Source organism: Natator depressus, chromosome 3, assembly GCF_965152275.1.
Source record: "Natator depressus isolate rNatDep1 chromosome 3, rNatDep2.hap1, whole genome shotgun sequence".
In the NCBI taxonomy this organism is placed as follows: Eukaryota; Metazoa; Chordata; order Testudines; family Cheloniidae; genus Natator; species Natator depressus.
Genome location: NC_134236.1, coordinates 33,784,401 through 33,809,727, shown reverse-complemented (window position 1 = coordinate 33,809,727; position 25,327 = coordinate 33,784,401). Strand labels below are relative to the sequence as shown.

General features: G+C 41.2%; 1 protein-coding gene across 1 annotated transcript in view; it reads right to left on the bottom strand.

Moving 5' to 3' along the window:
• The window catches only part of MBOAT2 (membrane bound glycerophospholipid O-acyltransferase 2), a 219,634-nt gene that overhangs the window by 73,165 nt on the left and 121,142 nt on the right, over positions 1 to 25,327 (bottom strand). The window contains exons 4-5 of the mRNA XM_074947686.1: positions 12,393 to 12,488; positions 6,560 to 6,615 (exon numbers count right to left, since the gene is read on the bottom strand). Of these exons, the coding sequence (XP_074803787.1) occupies positions 6,560 to 6,615; positions 12,393 to 12,488 (152 nt within the window). The remainder of the gene's footprint in view (positions 1 to 6,559; positions 6,616 to 12,392; positions 12,489 to 25,327) is intronic.

Genomic DNA, 25,327 nt, shown 5'->3' with positions numbered 1-25,327 from the left:
CCATCTACCTATTCTTTATTTCCGATCTGGAAGTCACCTACCAATTCATATAGGTCAATTTAGTGTTTTGGAACTCACATTAACACAGTGCTTCCAGCAGCTGCATTTGTACTGCTCTAGTACAGAACTCTGCTTGATTGGAATGTGGCCAGGAAGACATATCCCCAGGATACTACCAGATGGCCAGGGCCTGACACCTTGGTTCTGGGTGGAAAGGAACAGGATTTCAAGACGAAAATCCAGAATTCAAAGTTCTATCATGATGACTTCTCCAAGAAGCTGGGAGATAAATAGGAGGATCTGGATTCATTAGGAGAAGCTGGTTCTGTTCTGTTCTGATGACTTAAAAGAAAAGCCTATCTAACTTATATTGTAGTGAAGCATCAGATCAGATGAGAGTTAACGTTACTTGTTTTAAATACCTTTTCCCTCTAGTACTTTGTTCCAACTACTACATAAAAATACTTTGTTTGAAGAAAGTTATTGGCCAATATCACTGGTCATAGGTCCCTAAAGGGAGGAAGCGCAGGCTCCCAAAACCCAGTTGCACCTGCATGGTGATAAGTGTGACATACCAGGTGCAATCCAAAGTAATGAGTAGCTGTGTCACCCCTGCCCTGTAACCTTGCTACTGTAGCCATGAGCCTGGAATGCTCACGAACAGCCTCCAGCATGTAAGTCACTCCCAACTTTGTCCGTGTGTGCTGCAGCTTACCAGCTTTAGAGACTACCTCAGAATCACCCCAACACACTCCCCATCCCAGATTTTGCCTCAGAATCTTGGACAGCACAAATATACTGAGTCTGTTATTCCTTTAAGGGAATAATATGCACACAACTTGCTACTCTAAATGGAGTTACGCAGACACTTCATCTTGAACACACTGGATTTGATAAAACCATAAAACAAGTTTATTAACTACAAAGGGAGAGATTTTAAGTGAGTACAAGTAACAAAGCATAAAAGTCAGAAATGGTTACCAGGAAAGTAAAGATAAAACAAACACTTACTAATGCTTAACTGAAACTACATTAGATTCATAGCAAAGTTTTCTCACCACATGCTTTCAGCAGTTTTAATGACCAAACCCTTTAGGTCAGGAGGATTTCTCCCAAGAGTCCAAAGGCTGTTTCCTTTGTCTCTTCAGCTATAATGAATGTGATGGATGAGGGTGGGGCAGGTACCTGGGGTATTTGTCCCTCCTTTTTATGGTTCCAGTCCCACTCTTGAAAAACATTTCCAGCTGAGACCCAGGAGACAGAAAGTCTATGTGAAAGGATATTCCCTGCTGTTTTTTTCACCTGTTTGAATTTCCTTTGCCCACCCACCCCAGCCCCACTTCTTTATGACTCCATTTACCTCTTAAATGCAGATAAGGTAAGCACACATTCCTTCCTCTGTTTAGGACAGACCTGACTTCTGCCTGGGCAGGGCTGTTGGTTTGGAACTTGCATTAACATCATCATACAGGGGAATCTCCACATACTGCGTTGCCACACATATTTAATCAGGGATAATACTGGCTAGCAAAGTATGCATTTTCAAATTATACCTTACAAGGCATACCTTATACGTACATTATTACAAAAGTGTGTAGGGTGTGAACATGGGTATATTCTGCCACAATAAGCAGTTGATGAATCATAGAATAACAGAGTTGGAAGGGACCCCTGGAGGCCATCTAGTCCAACCCCCTGCCCAGAGCAGGACCAATCCCAACTAAATCATCCCAGCCAGGGCTTTGTCAAGCCTGACCTTAAAAACTTCTAAGGAAGGGGATTCCACCACCTCCCTAGGTAACGCATTCCAGTGTTTCACCACCCTCCTAGTGAAAAAGTTTTTCCTAATATCCAATCTAAACCTCCCCCACTGCAACTTGAGACCATTATTCCTTGTCCTGTCATCTGCTATCACTGAGAATAGTCTAGATCCATCCTCTTTGGATCCACCTTTCAGGTAGTTAAAAGCAGCTATCAAATCCCCCCTCATTCTTCTCTTCCGTAGACTAAACAATCCCAGTTCCCTCAGCCTCTCCTCATAACTCATGTGTTCCAGTCCCCTAATCATTTTTGTTGCCACAGTAGTACTCAATAGTGTACTCAGGTCCCAATACAAGAGCAGAGGGATCCCAACATTCCACCTCAGACCAGATAGGGGACAAAGGTGCAGCTAACCCCATAATTGTGACACATGTTCACCAGATATTTTTACATTACTTATTTAACTGCAAAGAACTGTACACCTTAATGAACACTCAGTGAGAAATTTTCATGCTTGCCATCACACTTAATCAGCACTCCCATGTTTATTGCATAATGTACCCCACCATTTGTGCATTATGCAAATGAATTCAAAACACCTCATTTCTTTAGCAAGATAAAGTTAGTAAATAAGACTTTCACTTGCTGCTAACCTTGATACTAAAATGATCAGTGTGAGGCTTCCCAAGGTACCCAGGGTTGTGAGGCACCTCGCTACCACCTGCCCTTAGCATGAGGAAGCCTTGTCTGTATCTGCCAGGGGTCAGCTCCCCAACTCCACCAGCTATAGGCAACACATGCACTTCCCTCTAGGCCTTGCAGGACCCGCTGGCATTCTATAGATTAACGAGTGGCACACTCCAAACCTCAAGCCCTCTGAGCTTCTCCCTGGAGCATCCAGACCCTGCTCCATGAGACACTCGCAGTATTCACAGATTTGCTGCTTTCAAAGAAATAGCACATTCCAGTTTACCAGTTCCACCTCAGATCACAGCTCCACTTAACACACAACACTTAGATATGTTTATAGTGAAATCATGTATACTTTTTTTTTTTTGCAAAGCATACAGATTCAAACAGTAGCAAGTGAACATATTGGAAACAAATGGTTACATATAAAATAAAATCATAACGGGAATTCTAGAGCCTAGACTTAATTAACAAGACTCTCTCATCTCTAACCAAGTATTGCTCACCCAAAATCCTTGCAACGCTTTGCAGCTTGGCTGGCTATGGCTCTCCTTTTCTGAGACAAGCACAATGTTAGCTTGCATCCTAGGTGAAGGATTCCATGTGTTCCTCTGCATGCCAAGATATACTGGAATCCCTTGTCTTTATTCATAAACAGAACACCCTCCTGCTGTTTATTTATTCCAATGATTTCCTCTCTTATATATTTTGCGATCTCTTATTTAGCCCCTGGCTAAGTACACAAATAAGCATGCACTGTCAGACATATAATGCCTGTTACCTCCTGCCTGGAAGGAACATTTCCAAGGTATGTCACCTCCGGTGGCCTGCCTTAATTCCAAAACATTAAGAACATAATTTTCAGTATTGATACATAACTTTTTTAATATTATCCATCCATACATTTTGCAATGGTTACAATAACCAGTGGAATACTGGCTCTCAGTAGAGACTTCACATGCCACCGTTCAGTCAACTATTGTGCAAATATCCAATCCAAAAGATCCCTGTAAAACCCTATGCACCCACTGTGCCCTCAGCCAGTTGGCAACAAAGGGTCCCTGGATCACAACCAGTTCTTTAGAGTAATAAGTGACTCCAAAACCCTGGGTATTTAGTAATCATTATTATAGTCTGTGAAATCTGTACTTTTGAATGTATTTTCCTCTGAAAGAGTTCAACTAACCACCACCCTCTCTGATCTATTGTATATACTTTGCATTCTTTCCCCTTGACTGAATAGAGCTCAACTTCTCTTTTCCCCTATAAAAACATGGTATTGAAAGAAAGTGTACTGAGTTGAGATATTCTGTGTCATATCTCAGCCTGGAGCAAATGTTTGACTATTTTATAAATTTTAAAATTTAGAGGCAAGGAGAAGAGGAAAGTGTGACAAGCTAATCTCGACACACCAGTGCAAACCCGATACTGCTACAGTGGGGACCATTTAAAAAATTAACCTTTGCACAAAGAGAGGCCAAAGACAGAGTGAGAGAAAGTCACTGACAGAGTGACACAGCACGGTTTAAGATGCAGGGGAATTCAGTGAATATCTTAACTTGAATCTTCTAAAACAAATCTGCGGAACTTTGGAATTTCAAACTGTAATCTTTAAAATAGATATTTGAAAAGGTACTGACTTGTTGTAAGGGCTGTAATAGATGTAAGAATAGTTTACATAATCATCTCTTTGAATTAGTCTCTTTGAAATCTGAGAGACTCTGAAGTGAAACAGTAATAGGTGTGACACCAGTTACGACTGAGTGAATGGGAGGGGCAAAGGCACAGAACTAACGGAAGAGAGGCCCAGTTAGTCATTGTCATTCTTTCCTCTCCCTCCTACATTGTCAGCATTAGCTGTGTTCAATATAGATTGCCAGATACTTAGGGTATGTCTACATTTACCATTTAAAGTGCAAAAAGTCCCTTTTTTTGCGCTAAAACTGTGGGAGCATCTACACTTGTTAATGACTTTTTGCAGTAAAACTCAGAAGTTTCACCACAAAAAGAAAACCACCTTCACAAGAGGCATACAGCTCTGTCCTTTTTGCGCTGCTGTGAAAGTGAAGACACGTTCTAGCAGTGTAAACACCCTTTGGCCTCCAGAGGATATCCCACAGTTCCAAAAGCGACCACTTTGGCCAGCATCTCCGCTGCTCTGATGCCCACCCCTCCCTCTGTAAGCCCCGGGAAGTTTGAAGCTCCCTTTCCCTTTGTTTGTAGATGTGGTGGGGAAAGCAGCCAGAGAGCAGGAGGTTTTAAAAAAAAATGCCACAGAAGAAACCAGGAAGTAATGGGGCTCCTGAGACATGAAGCAGGGCAGCACGGGGCACTGAGCAGGGACCCAGAATGCCTTCCACTCAGCCCGCCTTCCCACAAGACCTATCCAGAGAGCTGCACTGTGGGATAGCTGCCCTACAACGCTGCTCTCATCGGGCGATGGAAGTGCTGGTAGTGTAAACACACTCTGATGCCTGAGGAATTGAGTGAGTACACAAACCAGCGTTTTACTTTCACCGGTTCCCTATCACCGGTGAACCTTACAGTACAAAAACTCTGTAAGTGTAGACATACCCTTAGAGTAGAGGCCCATCCTTATGCATGTAAAGAGACATGCAAATCTAGGGGGTTGAAGCAATAACATTTAATTCCTGTAGCCTGATATTCTACAATTCAATAAATAAAATGGATCCAGACAACAGAGACTGGAAGACACCATTACAGACAGTTGGAAAATTTGACTTATATATTTGTAAAACAAACCCCAATTATTTTACAACAAATGCATTTATTTAAAAATTTTCTCACTGGACTAGTCTCATGAGATATACATCACATTTTCATGAATTTTCCAAGGGGAAACAATCACAGAGCTTATTCAAGCATACTTCAGTGCGACACAAACAATATAATGCACAACAGTTGAAATAACAGAGGATTGTCTAGCCACCATTTCAGTTCATTTTACACAAACAAGGCTTTTAAAAACAGTGGATCAGAAGTTTCTTAAACCTGTTTCAATGGAACAGGTAAATTTACCCCAGCTGCTTGTGGCTATAATCCCAGAAGTCATCCTTTCATTATTTAATCTGGTCTCTAAGCACTTTAAAATTGATTAAAGTAGTTTGAGTGGAAGGTACATTGTCAGTCTTTTTCATGGTCCACACTATCATTCTTACTTCTCAAAGTGACCAAGAAATCAAAAAGAAAAAGAAGACTTGTGGCACCTTAGACACTAACAAATTTAGTTTCTAAGGTGCCACAAGTCCTCCTTTTCTTTTTGCAGTACACTAACACGGCTGCTACTCTGAAACAAGAAATCAAACTAGCTCATAAAATAACCTGATACCAATCGTTTCTTTCAGTCCCACCCTTAAGACTCACTTATATATATTGTCACACACTGGGACAATTCACCTCCTGTCAACTTTTCTCTAACCTTTTGAGATATATATATAATTATGCAGCCTCTTTGTTCATGCCTAAACATGTTAGTAATATACAATTGACATATTATAGTTCTGTTCATATTATATCCACTAAAAAATTAAAATTCACAGAGTCTTATACAAAATAATTAAACATAGCATAGAACAAGATTAGGAAAAGGAGAAAAAAGTATAAAATCTTTCTTCTCTACTTACTCCCTTTTTAGTAAAAGTGGTATTTATGTCATGTAAAGTCACAGCAACTAGTGCCTGTTCTACAAATTTGTGAATCCAACGCTGATCTCTGAATTTGGAGATTCTGTTTTGCTAACTCATTAGGGATCCATGCCCCAGCCCAAAAGGGGCCGAGAGCACGGCAGGCCAATCTTTTGGTGACGTGGTATCTTCTGAACAATGAGACTTGTTTTCAGAGCTTGCATTCTGTGCAGGCTACCATGATTTTTGCTGAATTGGTCCCTTAGCAAATATTTAAAGAACCAACAATTGAGTTACCAAAACAAATCTCTCCCACCAGCCCCCCGCCAAAATGTGTAGTGGGATAATAAAATTCACAGCACAAACTCATGGTTTAATTTTCTGAAAAAATAAACTGAAGGGAAATTATAAAAAATATACTTGTGAAGAATTAAAGTCAAAGAATGCAGTGCAAAAAGTCTTACCATCATGAATCTCATAAGCCAGACTAGTGATCTTCTGTGTAATTATCATCATTGGGCTGTTACAAGGGAAAAAATAAAGACATTTTAAATAAGAATATCCATGTTTTAATTTCACATTTAAAATTGGGAATAGGTTAAACTAGCAATCCCCACTGGAAGAGGACAAAATGTCTAACCACTGGAGCTTAGATCTGTAAAAGTTTCTTGGTCTTACGTTTACACAGTGAGGAGAAAATATTCCTTACATACAGCAGGTCAGTCCACCGAAGAGTCAAGATCTATAACTATCCAGGATTTAAACAGTTTGGTAAAGCAATGAATATATTTTTCTGAATTGGGCCCTAAATGTTTAAATAAATAAGAGAAAATTTCCAGAAATGTAACTGAAGAAAATATAAATTCACTGGGGGGGGAGAGGGAATGGGGGGGCTGTTATTTATATATTTTAAGAGGGAGGAGTAAGGGGCGAAAAGCACAGAAGACTATTTCGTTGTAATAAATTAGCAACAGCAGCAGTATGCATAGGACAATAGCAATCCCTGAAGTGAATAGATGGCTATAATTCACTTAAGAAGCTCAGCTGAAATCAAAATCCAGGACAGCAGATCTCAAGAATTAATTTGGCCACATATTCACAACAAAAACATCATTTTAAATAATATATAACTAACTTTGAAAAATTGAAGTAATTTATTTGGATGTAATAAAGAAATAACAAGATATGAAACAGAGAACTATGTATTTTGGCTATCTAAGGATATCTTGGTACATCTAATTTTTCTATATAAAGATTTTACTGTAAATATATTCTATTCACTAGCTGTAAAGCTTTTCTTCCCATATTCAAAAGAAAATACAACAAGCTGGAACTTTTAACTTAATAAACCACCTTTCATTTTCACGGGTGTCTAATGTTTAGAAACCAAAAATCAGAAGTATGTACACTACACTTTCAAAGATGATCACATTACTAAAGAAGTTTGCAATAGTTCATGCTGATATGATTTCTGAAGTCATATTGCAGGCATGTTACATAAACTATGCTGTTCTTGACCTTATCGTTACTATTTTTGTTTTGTTTTTACTTTGGTTATTTATCCTTTTATTAATATAGAGTGAAGGTTGAAAGTACATATCGATAATTTAGGGTATGTCCACACTGCAGTTCAAGGTGTAACGGCAGCATTAGTACACATGCCTGCACTAGCTTTACTCACGTTAGCATAGCCAAAAATAGCAGTGTAGTAGCACAGGCTTCCACAAACACACCTCGAACTGCAGTGTAGACATACCGTTACAGGTTTAGAAAAGCAAGTTACAGAGATGTTGCAGCTGTCCCAAAACCAAATGTTACAAACCCAGGAAATTCAGAGTTCATAGAATCATAGAATATCAGGGTTGGAAGGGACCTCAGGAGATCATCTAGTCCAACCCCCTGCTCAAAGCAGGACCAATCCCCAACTAAATCATCCCAGCCAGGGCTTTGTCAAGCCTGACCTTAAAAACTTCTAAGGAAGGAGATTCCACCACCTCCCTAGGTAACGCATTCCAGTGTTTCATCACCCTCCTAGTATAAAAGTTTTTCCTAATATCCAACCTAAACCTCCCCCACTGCAACTTGAGACCATTACTCCTTGTTCCATCATCTGCTACCACTGAGAACAGTCTAGATCCATCCTCTTTGGAACCCCCTTTCAGGTAGCTGAAAGCAGCTATCAAATCCCCCCTCATTCTTCTCTTCTGCAGACTAAACAATCCCAGTTCCCTCAGCCTCTCCTCATAAGTCATGTGTTCCAGTCCCCTAATCATTTTTGTTGCCCTCCGCTGGACTCTTTCCAATTTTTCCACATCCTTCTTGTAGTGGGGGGCCCAAAACTGGACACAGTACTCCAGATGAGGCCTCACCAATGTCGAATAGAGGGGAACGATCACGTCCCTCGATCTGCTGGCAATGCCCCTACTTATACGTCCCAAAATGCCATTGGCCTTCTTGGCAACAACGGCACACTGTTGACTCATATCCAGCTTCTTGTCCACTGTAACCCCTAGGTCCTTTTCTGCAGAACTGCTGCCGAGCCATTCGGTCCCTAGTCTGTAGCGGTGCATGGGATTCTTCCGTCCTAAGTGCAGGACTCTGCACTTGTCCTTGTTGAACCTCATCAGATTTCTTTTGGCCCAATCCTCCAATTTGTCTAGGGCCCTCTGTATCCTATCCCTACCCTCCAGCGTATCTACTTTTCCTCCCAGTTTAGTGTCATCTGCAAACTTGCTGAGGCTGCAATCCACACCATCCTCCAAATCATTAATGAAGATATTTAACAAAACCGGCCCCAGGACCGACCCTTGGGGCACTCCGCTTGATACCGGCTGCCAACTAGACATGGAGCCATTGATCACTACCCGTTGAGCCCGACAATCTAGCCAACTTTCTATCCACCTTATAGTCCATTCATCCAGCCCATACTTCTTTATCTTGCTGGCAAGAATACTGTGGGAGACCATGTCAAAAGCTTTGCTAAAGTCAAGGAACAACACGTCCACTGCTTTCCCCTCATCCACAGAGCCAGTTATCTCATCATAGAAGGCAATTAGATTAGTCAGGCATGACTTGCCCTTGGTGAATCCATGCTGACTGTTCCTGATCACCTTCATCTCCTCTAAGTGCTTCAGAATTGATTCCTTGAGGACCTGCTCCATGAGTTAAAGCACTACTGGTGATTATTCCTCCTCTGTTTATATACTTGAATCATTTGACTTTTAGCTGTTATATGCCCAGGAATGCCCTTTCAAAGAGCAGTAGGAATGTGAAGTTAGCTGCTGCTTAGGTCATGGTGACTTAAGATTTAGTATACAGTCGCAATCTTAGTAATAGTAACTTGTAACCTACTCATCTTCTACATTATGCCCAGTCTGTAATATTTTTTAATCTGTGTTGTGTGTTCTGAACTGTAGTATTTTTCTTATACTGTATTCTGTTGGTACTGAATATCTACTGAGCATTTCTAGTATGCCCATCACATGGTAGCTAGATGCCTACATGATTATGCCACCAATCCCCAAACAACTAAGAGTCTGGAAGGTAAACCACATGTCAAATTAATGTTGCAATATATATGGGTATTTTCCTGCAACTGCCTGTTCCACTTTTTACAGAGTTGTGCCCCTGTTCAAGGCAGCTTAGTCGGCAGTTCATTGGCCCTATCCATCACTGTGTAGCCCTGCCAGTAATTCTTATGTTTTAGTAGGTCCAAGTGTTTACTGTGTGAATTTTTTTTATTACTTTTTTTTTTAAAAGTCTGTGCAGCTAGAACAGGGTTGGAAATTCACACACACACAAAAGGTTAACAGTTTACAGAACAGGAATATGAGCAATTGGTTAAAGTCCCTGGCCTTCAAGTGACAAAATACAATAATTGCACAGGAACAGGAAAGCACCACCTGAGTTAAGAAAGAGTTGGAAGAAATAATTGGACTGGGCAATTCCCTTCTATTAAGTATGTATTTTTAAAAGACACAGACTACAATACATCTGGGCCTATGTCCAACTATAAGTGGAATTTCTACTTGTTTCAACCAAATATACTGCGCCTAAATTAATTTCCGATATAAATTCACCGATTTCAGTGGAGTTAAATCTGAAATAAATTTGGCCTATTCTGTTCTATCACACTTCAAACTCTATTTGAAACTCTTATTCGTTGTACCAAGTAACATCAACATCTGCTTTGGAGACTAAATAATTGATGACAAAAAAAAAATTATGGGACTGCAACTAACCAGTGGCTTAGTATGTTTTTTGCCTGTACATGAATCTCAGTATTGCCAACCCGAGCATTCATAACACAAATCAGATCCCCTGAAGTTATAAGCCTGGCTTTAAAATAATAAGATCTGAAATATAATAAATTTTATATTTGCCTTTCTGAGTTTTGAGCCTTGTGAGCCTTTAGAATTCACATTTTTAAGCTTTTCTCCATAGTCTTAAAAAAAGTAAATTAAGATGATCATGTAATCACCTCTCACCAGGAGCTGGAACTTTAAGGGGAAAAAACACCTATTATTGCGAGACTCTGCTTCTTTGGAAACTAACTCTACAGTTCCTATATGATATACTGGTCCCATCTCTACCTTAAATTGGATGACTCTAGCAGCAGCCCCCTGCAAGAGCTCCATAGCTATATCACTAGATCCCATTCTTCATCGTCTTTCTACTTTTACCTCCCCTCATAACAATTAATGTTTAAATCAGTCTTCTACTAAGAATTTTTTCAGCTGTGTCTTGCAAAATACAAGTCCCTCTCATTCTCATCTTCTGTTATACCCACAACCATTGATCTGGCAGAAGAGTCTATGCAAAGCAGACACCAACAGGATATCACAGATCTGATAAGGAGGAAGAACACTGTAACAACCTCAACCTTTCCTCCCAAGAAACAGTCTTTGTCTTTGCCACTCTCAACGCTGAGACAGATCCTTTGCTTTAGCACCCCAAAATCTTATTTCTTAGTCTATAAAATTCACATGACAGAGCATTGAGGCACTTGCTGGTGAACAAGGGGTCTCAACTCAGCTTCCACAGATGCTCATGGACGTTTTATAAATTGGTTGCTGAAGAAGAGGAGGATGCCTTTGGGAAGGTCACGCTCTACATCCGGAATCATTGGACTAGGGTGGACCCCAAGTTGCAAAGTTTTGTTTCCTGTCCTGCTTATGATAACTTCTTTTCATTTTTTGTTTTAGTGCTATTTCTTGAAATAAAAGACGTGCCATCTACCGCTATGTTTTTCTGATGGAACATTCCACCAACTTACCAGTTCCCAGAAAGCGTATGTTGAACTATATAAGTTTGTGAATCTGGTAAAACTCAGTAAATCTTGAGTTTGAAATCAATGTGCTTCAAATTCCGACAGTTATCACAGTAGAATACAGGATACAACAGTAGTCTCCAGCACTTCAGATACTACTGAAGCTCTTGATAAGTTTTCACATTTTAATCAGAAGCTACTGTAAATAATTCAAATTATGCCAAAAAATGCTTGTCACTTTTCAGATTCCACTAGTATTCCCAAACCATTACTGAATGGATTTGATCCAAAACCCGTTCACTTCCATGGGAGGCTTTCATTGAGTTCAATGAGCTTTGGATGAGCATTTATATACCTGAAGGAAGTTAGTTAGTTATTCATGGTGGGCAAATGGCACTATTTGAACTATTTAGTATAAATTCTATATTTCCTGACATAATTTTTTAATATTAATACACTGTGTGCTCCCTTTTGCTTTCTGACTTCAAGTCCAGAAGTCTGGTATGAAAAATAGCATAATAAATAATATCAGCTAGCTCTTATATAGTGCTTTTCAGCAGTAGATCTCAAAGCAATTAAAGGAGGCCAGTGTCATAATTCCAATTCTCATATGGGGAAACTGAGGCACACAGCAGGTAAGTGGCTTGCTCAAGGTCACCCAAGAGGCCACCAACAGAACCAGGAACAGAACCCACATCTCCTGAGTTCCAATCCAGGGCTCCACTAGGGAATATGGCCTTCGACTTTTAAACTTCCACTTTTAAATCAAATTAGTATGTAAATACCATTGAATTAGTGCTTTTTAAAGCTGTGCCTTTCAAAAATAGATTTGCTGTAAAACCACTTATTGGATTTTTTTGTTGCCCAAACATTGCAGGTAGTGACAGAAACTTAGTAATTGAAATTCGAGTTATTGTATCATCCAACAATTTACTGTAAGAGTAAATACAGTTTCACATCAGACAGACAAGCTCTACTATATGTTGTTGTTGGGGTGGGGGGAAATGGAGTATATAATTTTTTCTTACCCAGAAAAATCAGCAGAATATTGTCCATAATCAAAGATATAGACTCTAGTAATTTGGCACATAGTGAGGTATCCCAAAGCAAAAACAAAGCAATATCTGAAAAGGAAAAACAATTATATTTTATTTAGTTACTCCAAAAAGGCTATCAATCAATGAAAACATATTGCTCCAATGTTCCAAGTCACTTGCAGTTTGTATTTGGACTAAAAACATTCACATTTTATCTATTATGGCAGAGCAGTTAGTTAAATAGATTCATTTTTTCATACATTTTTGGCAAGTATTACACAATTTCAAGTTTTAATGCACCCAAATTCTATATATAGTACCACAATACCATTAAAAATTTGCTATCCTATGACAAACATTGGTTCATTTTCCATAGGTGTGCAAAACATATCACAGAAAGCATCTATTGTGGCAATTTATAGAAAGTGTATGTACCTTCATATACATACATGCAACCGTAATTCAAACTGCTGTTATAAAATCTGCAAGTGCTATAACAATGGAAAGAATCCAATCAACAACATTTACCCTTTTCATCTCCCTTAAAGTTTAACAAAAAAAAAGTGATACACAAACATTCTGTTAATTCATATATTAAACTCCTTCTCAGTGAGATTCCTTGATTCTACTACACGCAAAACCTGAGCACTGTACATCCACTGCAGCTGTTCTGGCAGGGATTAGAACAGGTAATTAACTTCTGTTTCAAACAAGCACATTAGTGCATATATTGAAAAACAGTGCATTTATGTCTCAAGTTAGAATTGAGATATAAGAAACCACAGATGTATAACAAACACATTTTACATAAATGTTGACACATTGCATGTGGCGGCATTAGAACATCTTTTATAGTAGGGTTGGGGGGTGAGCTGCTCAGTGATCTCCCACCTCTGTGCAGCATGCCCTGTGCTCCCCAATGCCATGCTGGAGTCTCCACATTTATTTGATAAATAAAATTTGCAGAATTTTTCAGAATTTTAAAATATTGTGCTCAGAATTTTTATTTTATTGGTGCAGAATTTTAATTTTTTTGGTGCAGAATGCCCTCAGGAGGACCACCAACAGCTTACAATCTTAAGCCTTGATCCTTCAAACACTTAAGCATATATTTCACTGCCATGAGTAGTCCCATTGTTACAATCACAGGAGTAAAGTTAAGCATGCACATAAACGTTTGCAAGATCAGGGCTGTAGGTTCTTGATAGACATAGGGGTCTAACTGAAATCAAAATCATACACAGCATAACCAGGAAATTCAAAACAGAAGGGAGAGAATAGAAGAAATAGGATAGCGATTAGATATTAGAGTAATGGACATTATAGTAAATCCTTAGATAGAATGTACACAGATTACACATACTAGGTAACAAGGAAAAAATGGGTTAAAAAAATTACATAATGCACTCTGTAAACTTAAAGTTCATACTCTTGTCTGAAAATATTACCCACTATTGTTACAACACCTAAGGTGACAACCTACAAGAAAAGACAAAAATATTGTGCTGCAAGACTGGGAGGGGGGGAATTAAAGAGAAAACACAATTTTTTTTTTAAAGAGGCAATAAAAATCAGGGGAACACGGAGTACTTGAAACGCTTAACCAATATTTTAAAGTGACAAGATTTCAAGTTAATAGATTAGATTAACTAAAGGGATTCTATCATTTTAGGTACCATAACACCTTACAATTCAACGAAAAATGTTGAATTATTTGTATATATAGTTAAATTATGTTATGATCACAAACAGGATAAATTAAATAATTCAGCATTTTTTTCTTTGAATTGTAAAGTGTTACATACCTAAGCTGATATAGAAATTGTGTATTTTATGGGTTGTTTCTATTAGTAAAGTTGGAGACAACATGACACAGAGCAACTAAGATGGGGTGGGCAAACTTTTTGGCCTGAGGGCCACATCTGGGTATGGAAATTGTATGGCAGGCCATGAATGCACACAAAATTGCAGGTTAGGGCTCCGTCTGGGGGTGCGGGCTCTGGAGTGAGGCCAGAAATGAGGAGTTCAGGGTGCAGGGAGGGCTCTGGGCTGGGGCATGGGTGTGGGGGGGTTGGAGGGGTGAGGGCTCTGGCTGGGAGTGTGGGGTCTGGGGATGAGGGGTTTGGTGTGCAGGAGGGTGCTCCAGGCTGAGACGGAGGGTTTCAGAGGGCAGGAGGGGGATCAGGTCTGGGGATGGGGGTTGGGGCGTGGGAGGAGGTCAGGGGTGCAGGCTCTGGGCGGTGCTTACCTGAAGCAGCTCCCGGAAGCAATGGCATGTCCCTCCTCCAGCTCCTATGCGGAGGCACGGCCAGGTGGCTCTGTGCACTGCCCGGTCCCCGCAGCTCCCAGAAGCAGTGGCATGTCCCCTCTCCAGCTCCTCCACAGAGACGCGGCACTGGCCAGGTGGCTCTGCACACTGCCCCATCCACAGGCGCTGCCCCTGCAGCTCCCACTGGCCACGGTTCCCAGCCAATGGGAGCTGTGGGGGCAGCGTTTGGGGCAGGGGCAGCATGCAAAGCCCCCTGGCTGCCCCTAAGTGTCGGAGCTGGAGGGGGGACATGTCGCTGCTTCTGGGAGCCGCACGGCGCCACAGCATGCACGGAGCGGGGCAAACCCCCCGACCCTGCTCCCTGGCTGGAGCACCGGAGCGGGGCAAACCCCAGTGGGAGCTCGAGGGCCAGATTAAAAGGTCTGATGGGCTGGATGTGGTCCACGGGCCAGTTTGCCCACCCCTGAACTAAGATAATAAATGGTATGAAGAGACCAATTAATTGACTTAAAACAAATAGGTAGCAACATGACAGAAGTATTTAAACCATATAGAGATTTTTATAAAATTAAGCACTATCTAGTATTTAAGGTTGGCTGCATGTACCAAAATTTAAACATATGTCAAGTAGTTAGAGGAATTATATTGTAGCCAATGATTTTAGTTTATCCATTTATTGTGTGATGTTATGATTAATCAATATGTTATGCCATATATATTCATTGTATGTTAATTAGAGTTGATTTATAGGATTACAAAAGAATAAGATTGATCGGTATTTAGAGGAATTATGTAGTAGACATGAGTAAGAGAAGCTGAAACACAAGAAACCATGGGCCGAGGTATGTAAGACTTTGGCTTAGCTATTTTAGACCTTGGAGACATGAAATGTTGGCATAAATTAATGACCGAGAAATAACCCGAAAAATTATGGGAAAAGTACCACCAACTGGTAATATCGTGAAAGTGTAGCTGGGAAAGTTAAATTATAAAATGCTGCAACAACAAATATTGTCTCTAACATGTGCCTTAACAGTAAGATAAAGGTGATCCGTCAACGAGAACCTACACAGCCTATAGAATTCGGTGTCACTTGTGTTTCTAAGGGACACAGACCAATACAAAAGAGAGGCTTGACACTTCCATGTACATGTGCAGAATGTAGGTATAGACAGACTCACAGTATAAAAAAGGTGCCCAGAGCAGGAAAATTGAGCTTCCTATGGGAAACTCCAGTAGGAACCACTCCCATATTGATGATCAATCCATGAGAGGGCCAACAGACTCTAACACCATCTAGGAGGATGTGAATATGTCTGTAGGTATAACTGGTACATTGTACTTATCTTTAGGAAATGTATATGCTGTGACATTTATAACTTTGTTGGTAACTTTAATAAAACTACTAAAGATAAATGCTCTTGTAATTGTATGTTATTTGCCTATGGTTTCATGTGTTCCTATGGGCTCTAGATCTAGAACAGAGATAACTTTGTTGAACTTAAGACTGTAGCTGCCAGAGCAGAATCCACTGGAGTATAATTAACATTAAATAGAATAAAAGGCTACAATATGTAAAAATAAAATTATTTGGCAGAGAGTAACACTTAATAGCATTAGTAAGGGAAGACTTTTGCCTATACTCTTTCCTGGATGCTTTAAGAGAAATCACCAAAAAAACTGAGAGTTCTTATGTAGTTCATTATCACCTGTCCCTTCATTTCTCTCTCTTTAAGGTCATTCCTGAAAACATAATTAATGAAGAAAAATTGTTAATTTCAAGGAGGTAAAGATACTAACTTTGTCTCCCACTTTCTAATCAGCAATAGAACATCTTAGTTACTGTACAACTCTTAAATATGTAAAGGTTTGGAAATTCTTAATTTAAGTTTGTCAGGAAATATTATGATCTTATGGTTAGTTTGCAAGTTTTGTAGTAAGCCAATTGTTATAAGTGGGAAAGAATAGAGTAACATTTCCCCCCCAGCAAAGAGGTCATCACATGCTCCCCTGCAGAATGTGCATGAAGACAAGCTTGCAAGTGTTCTTCAGAGGAAGCCTTGTCTGTATGTAACAAAGTCACCAAAACCATCCAAGATTATTCAACCTCCTGGTCAAAGACAGATGGAAATAAGAACTGCTGGTCATCACATTACCTGAGCATTCATGAGCGGTCAAGAAACTCACTAACAAAGCTTGGTGTAACCCCTCCTTCAGTGATCGATATAATCACAATATTACACACTCTAGATGCTACCCGCCCAAAAGCAGTCACTCAAGTCTCAACATGCCAACCAAACCCTGGTAACGCAAATAAATGACACCATCCAGATACAAGGAGACAAAAGAAATGGAATTTTAAATATTGATGTCACTTCAGCCCTGAGAGCATGTAAGCAACTGTCCAACACCACATTTTCAGATCCCACAGAAAGGAAAAATCTGAGAAACTGTTGTGAAACGCCTTTGCAGCCTGTCAGGGTCCACAAGCAGCTCAACAAAACCTCACAGTCAATGGTACAGAAGTCATCTCAGAGATTTGGGGAGGATGAGCATACACACTTGATCTCTTGGCAACACCAAGTCATTGATCAACCACCAGTGAAATTATTGCTATCTCCATGTCTAGAACAGGTGCCTGATTAAAAGGTCAAGTAAATTACAAGACACCAGATGGCACTGCTTTGCCACAACTTAGCTCAATCATCTTCTTCTAAAGAGCAGGTTAGAATGTTCATTGCCTAGACTGTCAATGTCTAGAAAAAAGAAAAGGAGTACTTGTGGCACCTTAGAGACTAACCAATTTATTTGAGCATGAGCTTTCGTGAGCTACAGCTCTGTAGCTCACGAAAGCTCATGCTCAAATAAATTGGTTAGTCTCTAAGGTGCCACAAGTACTCCTTTTCTTTTTGCGTATACAGACTAACACGGCTGTTACTCTGAAATGTCTAGAAATAGATTCTAAAACAGATGCCTTCCTGGCACAGTGACCTCAAGGAAGATACTAATCTCTATCGAAGCTGGTCTCAACATTCCTCGCTCCCATCCTTCTTGATTTCACCAGCCACAAAGAGCAGAGTTTCATCTCCCAGCTTTGTTGTATTAGAGACAAGATGGATGAGATAATATCTTTTATTGGACCAACTTCAGTTGGTGAGAGAGACAAGCGACCACTCTATATCTGAATCATAGAATATTAGGGTTGGAAGAGACCCCAGGAGGTCATCTAGTCCAACCCCCTGCTCAGAGCAAGACCAACCCCAACTATATCATCCCAGCCAGGGCTTTGTCTATCAGTCCTCATCCTCAAAGGAAACCTGCAGAACACTTTCAAAAGACGAGCCTGGACACTTAAATTTATAATTCTGCTAAACACTAAAAATCATTAACTGAACAGAGACACTGGATTTATGGCTTACTGTAACCCACTAACCCCCTTTTTTTGTCCTGTGACTGGAGAGGTGTTAACGGGCCAGTCTATCTTGAATATGTGCTAAGTACTTATGCTAAACAATCTGTTCCACCTTGGAGTTAGCTCTGATGCTCGGAATACCTTTCCCAGACCTGAAGCAGAGCTGTGTGTAAGTGCAAAAGCTTGTCTCTCTCACCAACAGAAGTTGGTCCAATAAAAAATATTACCTCACCTCACCCACCTTGTTGCACCAATATCCTGAGGCTGACACGGCTACAACTACACTGCATACAACTCTCTTGTATGAAACTCCTATATTAAAACAGATAACTACACGTTCCACCATTTCCCAGTTTCATGCTAACAGAGCACAGTATTCTTAGTTTTGATGTACCAGAACAATCTGCTCAGGCAAGAAAAGTATTTTTAGCTAACCAACTGGACACATGCTAACCATCATAACCTGTGTGATAACACTTCTTGTGCAAATATCTGTATGCATTTTAAAATCTTAAATGACACCTATTGGTAATTAGACTGTAGGAGTATAGCAAAATAATGTCTAAATTTTGTAAACAATGGTCTAAAACAAAACTTACCTTCATACATATAGTACTGATTTTGCCTCAATATTGTTTATATTACCTGAAAACTCAGTACAGTTAAGTCCTCACTTAACGTTGTAGTTATGTTCCTGAAAAATGCAACTTTAAGTGAAATGATGTTAAGCAAATCCAGTTTCCCCATAAGAATTAATGTAAATGGGGAGTTATGTTCCAGGGAAATATATATATACACACACACACACACAGTATACGTTTTAAACAAACAATTTAATACTGTACACAGCAATGAGGATTGTGAAGCTTGGTTGAGGTAGTGGAGTCAGAGGGTGGGATATTTCCCAGGGAATGCCTTGCTGCTAAATGATGAAAAAGCATTCGGCTGAGCCCTCAATTAACATTGTTGTTACTGCATGTTATCGCAATTAACATTGTTGTTAATGTACCCTCACACTCTACAAGGCAGAACAAATGGAGGGAGGAGACAATAAATGCATGGCAGTGGCTACAAACATTCCCTGCGGAAACTGAAAGTGATGATGAACCCATGCTATCCCACTGGAGCGCACTACTCCCTCCGCTTTCCAAAGTGCCGGGGGGGGGGGTGCATGTGTGTATGTGTGTGTGTCTGAGAGAGAGAGAGGCACATTGCCCCTTTACATATGCTGATCCCACTCTAAGTACATTGCCTTTTTAAGTAGATCAGAAAGTTGAGATAGCAGCTGCTGCCAGCAAGCTCCCTCCATCCTGAGTCCTGTCGTGTGTTCCCCCCTCCCCCCGCTCTGTGGAGATGGGGTACAGGAGTTGGGGGGCAGGAACAGGGGGAAAGGGGGAAACACCCAGGTATCAGCACCCCCCTTTCCCCCACCCCTGCACAGCAATTCCTGGGAGCAGCTCCAAGGCAAAGGGCGGGAGCAGCTCCAAGGCAGGGGGCGGGAGCAGCACAAGGCTGTGGGGGAGGGACACCTGAACTGCCCGGCAATTGATAGCCAGCTGGGCGGCTACCACACAGGGAACTTAGGGGAGCAGATGGGGGGCTGCCGGCCTACCCTGGTTCCAAGCCCCCACCAGCTAGCTCCAACGGGCTGCTCTTCCTGCAAGCAGTGGACAAAGCAGGCGGCTGCCAAACAATGTTATAAGGGAGCATTGCTCAACTTTAAACGAGCATGTTCCCCAATAGATCAGCGACGTAACAACAAAACAACGTTAACCAGCAGGACGTTAAGTGAGGAGTTACTGTACGTACCTATTTTCCCCACTAAATTACTGAGTAATTCTAAACTGTACATTAATAGGAAAATAGTTCAAAACACAGGCGCAGGCTTCTAATTTTCCCTGGGGGTGCTCAACCCCTGCTCCACCCCAGGCCCCGCCCCCTTCCCCCAAGCTTCCACCCTGCCCACCTCTTCCTGCCCCACCCCTCCCTTCCTGCAAGGCCGCACCCACTCCGCCTCCTCTCGCCCCTGCTCCGCCCCACCTCTTCCCTGCCTCTTTCCTCCCCTTACTCCAAGCATGCCCCATCCCTGCTCCTCCCCCTCCCTTGCAACACCTCCTGCACACTGCTCCTCCCCCACCCTCCCAACCCTCCTGAATGCTGCTGTTTTTAGACCCTGCTTTCAAATTCACTTGGCTGGAGGGAAAATGTGATTTGGCTCACATTTTTTCTCTGCAGTTCATAGTTGAATTTTGTCATAGTTTAATTAAACTTCATGTAGTTCAGCTCTAAAAAACTCTACTCTCCTAATGCAAGGAGTAATTTTGATAGGTGACGAAAATATTTTAATCAGTTATGACAAAGGGTGGATAAGGGGACTTTGTGCTGAAGATGGTAAATTTTTGGACAGATCTAAAGAGTTAATTTAGTTGTTGGAGTGTGTGAAAAACATTTCTGATACTGGCTTTTAACTTGTTAAAATAAAGCTGCTCTAAAATGGACTTGCATAAGAATTCAAACAAACCATCAGAAAGTTGCGTCAAAGTATCTGATCACTGTACATGAGGAAGTGGCTCAAACTCTAGTGAGCTCGTTAAAACTGCACTGAGAGAAACATGTGATAGTCTTGAACTTTCTGGTTAAATGAAAATTGGCTCATTAATGAAGAATGTGATGTCACTTAGTTGAGGCCAAATAGATCACTCTGAAGATGAAAAGTGCTGTATAAGTACCTAGCAGCATTATCTTTCTTAGTAGTTAAAATCTTTTTTTTTTAAAACCATAGGCACTGACTCCACGGGTGCTCTAGGGCTGGAGCACCCACGGAAAAAAATTAGCTGGTGCTCAGCACCCACCGACAGCCAAGCTCCCTTCCCTCCCCCCACTCCCATGCACCTACAGCCCCTGCCGATCAACTCCTTCCCCTCCCTCCCAGCACCGGAACACCTGGTTGAAAAGGGACCCTCCCCAGCATGGTGAAAATGAGCAAGTGAATGAGGGTGGGGGACAGCGAGTGACGGAGGGAGGGAGGGAGGATGGAGTGAGTGGGGCGGAGCCTCAAAGAAGTGGCAGGGCAACGGTGTTCGGTTTTGTGTGATTAGAAAGTTGGCAACCCTACTCAGAACTGAAATTACCTTCTCATCTATAACTGCTAAATGTGGGCTACCAGAAGGTAAAGTCAATATTTATTTTACAGATAAATTTCAAGAAAAAACTGGCATGTGACTACTTATTCAACAATTCTACAAATTAAATCTTTTATAACAAACAGTTAAGAGGCATATTAATTTAGAATATATCTGGGCAAACACATCTAGGATTATTTCACAAAACTTTTTTGTCAAGATAACCTGGTTTTATCTGTCAACTGAGTGCATCTACATATATTAGTCAATCTAGTCCAGGTGAAGTTCCAATCATACAGCACAGTAAAGCAAAGCTAGGATTGACATGTGCAACAGTATATTTAAATAGAAGGTACTGTATATCAGCAGGGACATAAATAATTTAAGAAGCTGTGATATATATTTTATTAATTCTCCTATAAGTTTGCTGATATTTTTGTACTAGTCTCTCATATTAGGTTTTAGTGCCTTCCAAAGTTTGTATTTCCCAAAGCAAGGTTACCAAGTCAATACACCATCCAAAGTTTTTAAATTGCATTATTACAAGTTTTTTAAAAGCATAAACTTTGGACAATCTGTAACCCTCAGCAATATTCTACTACACATTAGTTGATCATCAAGGCAACTAATTTTACAGGGACTAGAAAAGAAACTAAGACTTCTTTTCTCACTGCTACACATACGTATTGCACTATGATATCATTGCTGGTTAACAATTCATTTGCCAAGTTACATTGGTTGAAAAAATATCTTTGAGTTTTTGATCTACAGACTTTTCCACAAAAAAGCTCCAATCCTTTCAAATGACATGATTTTTTCTTTTTTCTTTCTGGCCACCTGAACAAAAATCTATGCATATTTTTCCATTCAACTTTTCCTTTGTATTGGTAAAAAGGCATATGTCACACCTCATCAGGCAGAACTACATTAACACTGGTAACTCTTGTGCACCCTGGAGAATGCAGGTGCATCAATGCAATGAAGAGCATATGTTAGGGTTAAAGGAGAAGTGGAATATCCTTTAGCAAACAGAAAGGAATGAAGAACTGATATTTTTAACAACAAATATTTTCAGTGAAATCCTAGCCCAACTGAAGTAAATAGTTTTGCCACGGACTTTAACGGGACCAGATTTTCACTCACCCTTTGTTATTTGTAATTTTTCTTTCATGGATCAGACAGTTTTGAAATTAATTTTATAATATATGTTATATAAAATAAAGTCAAAATCAGAAAATGTTTTGATATTAACACAATATAATGTTTCAATTGACCCCAAATGAAGGTTTTTCAAAGATTTCATTTTGCAGAAAGTTTCAATTTTTTTCCTTTTGTTTTTATTTGGAATAAAAAATTTCAAAATCACAGAATTCCCAGTAAAACGAAAATTCCAGTTCCCACACAGTTCTAGATATATTACCTTTTTTGAGTAGCTCTGTTTTATTAATTTTCCCTGTTCATATACCAGGCAGTGAAAAATCAATCTGTTTTAACATGGATGAAACACTGAGCCCCTGAGACAAAATAGCCTGTCTGTTCAGAAGAAGGGTAAGGGGAGGTGCTGCAATATTCTGAGACTTGGGTTTCTTGGCCAATGTGGTGCTATAGAGCGTAAGCCTGTTTCTTCTTTCCTCACCATCTGAACAGCACCTGACATTGCTGGGAGAGCAATACAGCGGTGCATAGACAATCCAGGAAGTTTTTGGAAAGCGTAGGAGACAATTTCCTAGTGCAAGTGCTAGACGAGCCAACTGGGGGGGAGCTTTTCTTGACCTGCTGCTCACAAACAGGGAAGAATTAGTGGGGGAAGCAAAAGTGGACGGGAATCTGGGAGGCAGTGACCATGAGTTTGTTGACTTCAGGATCCTGACACAGGGAAGAAAGGTAAGCAGCAGGATATGAATCCTGGACTTCAGGAAAGCAGACTTCGACTCCCTCAGGGAGCGGATGGGTAGGATCCCCTGGGGGACTAACATGAAGGGGAAAGGAGTCCAGGAGAGCTGGCTGTATTTCAAGGAATCCCTGTTGAGGTTACAGGGACAAACCATCCCGATGAGTCGAAAGAATAGTAAATATGGCAGGTGACCAGCTTGGCTTAACGGTGAAATCCTAGCAGATCTTAAACATAAAAAAGAAGCTTACAAGAAGTGGAAGGTTGGACATATGACCAGGGAAGAGTATAAAAATATTGCTCGGGCATGTAGGAATGAAATCAGGAGGGCCAAATCATACCTGGAGCTGCAGCTAGCAAGAGATGTCAAGAGTAACAAGAAGGGTTTCTTCAGGTATGTTGGCAACAAGAAGAAAGCCAAGGAAAGTGTGGGCCCCTTACTGAATGAGGGAGGCAACCTAGTGACAGAGGATGTGGAAAAAGCTAATGTGCTCAATGCTTTTTTTGCCTCTGTCTTCACTAACAAGGACAGCTCCCAGACTGCTGCGCTGGGCATCGCAACATGGGGAGTAGATGGCCAGCCCTCTGTGCAGAAAAAGGTGGTTAGGGACTATTTAGAAAAGCTGGACGTGCACAAGTCCATGGGGCCGGACGAGTTGCATCTGAGAGTGCTAAAGGAATTGGCGGATGTGATTGCAGAGCCATTGGCCATTATCTTTGAAAACTCGTGGCGAACGGGGGAAGTCCTGGATGACTGGAAAAAGGCTAATGTAGTGCCAATCTTTAAAAAAGGGAAGGAGGAGGATCCTGGGAACTACAGGCCAGTCAGCCTCACCTCAGTTCCCGGAAAAATCATGGAGCAGGTCCTCAAGGAATCAATCCTGAAGCACTTACATGAGAGGAAAGTGATCAGGAACAGTCAGCATGGATTCACCAAGGGTAGGTCATGCCTGACTAATCTAATCGCCTTCTATGATGAGATTACTGGTTCTGTGGATGAAGGGAAAGCAGTGGATGTATTGTTTCTTGACTTTAGCAAAGCTTTTGACATGGTCTCCCACAGTATTCTTGTCAGCAAGTTAAAGAAGTATGGGCTGGATGAATGCACTATAAGGTGGGTAGAAAGTTGGCTAGATTGTCGGGCTCAACGGGTAGTGATCAATGGCTCCATGTCTAGTTGGCAGCCGGTATCAAGTGGAGTGCCCCAGGGGTCGGTCCTGGGGCCGGTTTTGTTCAATATCTTCATAAATGATCTGGAGGATGGTGTGGATTGCACTCTCAGCAAATTTGCGGATGATACTAAACTGGGAGGAGTGGTAGATACGTTGAAGGGCAGGGATTAGATACAGAGGGCCCTAGACAAATTGGAGGATTGGGCCAAAAGAAATCTGATGAGGTTCACTAAGGATAAGTGCAGGGTCCTGCACTTAGGACGGAAGAACCCAATGCACAGCTACAGACTTGGGACCGAATGGCTAGGCAGCAGTTCTGCGGAAAAGGACCTAGGGGTTACAGTGGACGAGAAGCTGGATATGAGTCAGCAGTGTGCCCTTGTTGCCAAGAAGGCCAATGGCATTTTGGGATGTATAAGTAGGGGCATAGCGAGCAGATCGAGGGACGTGATCGTTCCCCTCTATTCGACATTGGTGAGGCCTCATCTGGAGTACTGTGTCCAGTTTTGGGTCCCACACTACAAGAAGGATGTGGATAACTTGGAGAGAGTCCAGCGAAGGGCAACAAAAATTATTAGGGGACTGGAACACATGACTTATGAGGAGAGGCTGAGGGAACTGGGATTGTTTAGTCTGCAGAAGAGAAGAATGAGGGGGGATTTGACAGCTGCTTTCAACTACCTGAGAGGTGGTTCCAGAGAGGATGGTTCTAGACTATTCTCAGTGGTAGAAGAGGACAGGACAAGGAGTAATGGTCTCAAGTTGCAGTGGGGGAGGTTTAGGTTGGATATTAGGAAAAACTTTTTCACTAGGAGGGTGGTGAAACACTGGAATGCGTTACCTAGGGAGGTGGTAGAATCTCCTTCCTTGGGAGTCTTTAAGGTCAGGCTTGACAAAGCCCTGGCTGGGATGATTTGATTGGGGATTGGTCCTGCTTTGAGCAGGGGGTTGGACTAGATGACCTCCTGAGGTCCCTTCCAACCCTGATATTCTATGATTCTAAGGTGAAACTGAGGGTGGAGGCAAGAGGAACAATATATAAGCACAATCCTCAACCATG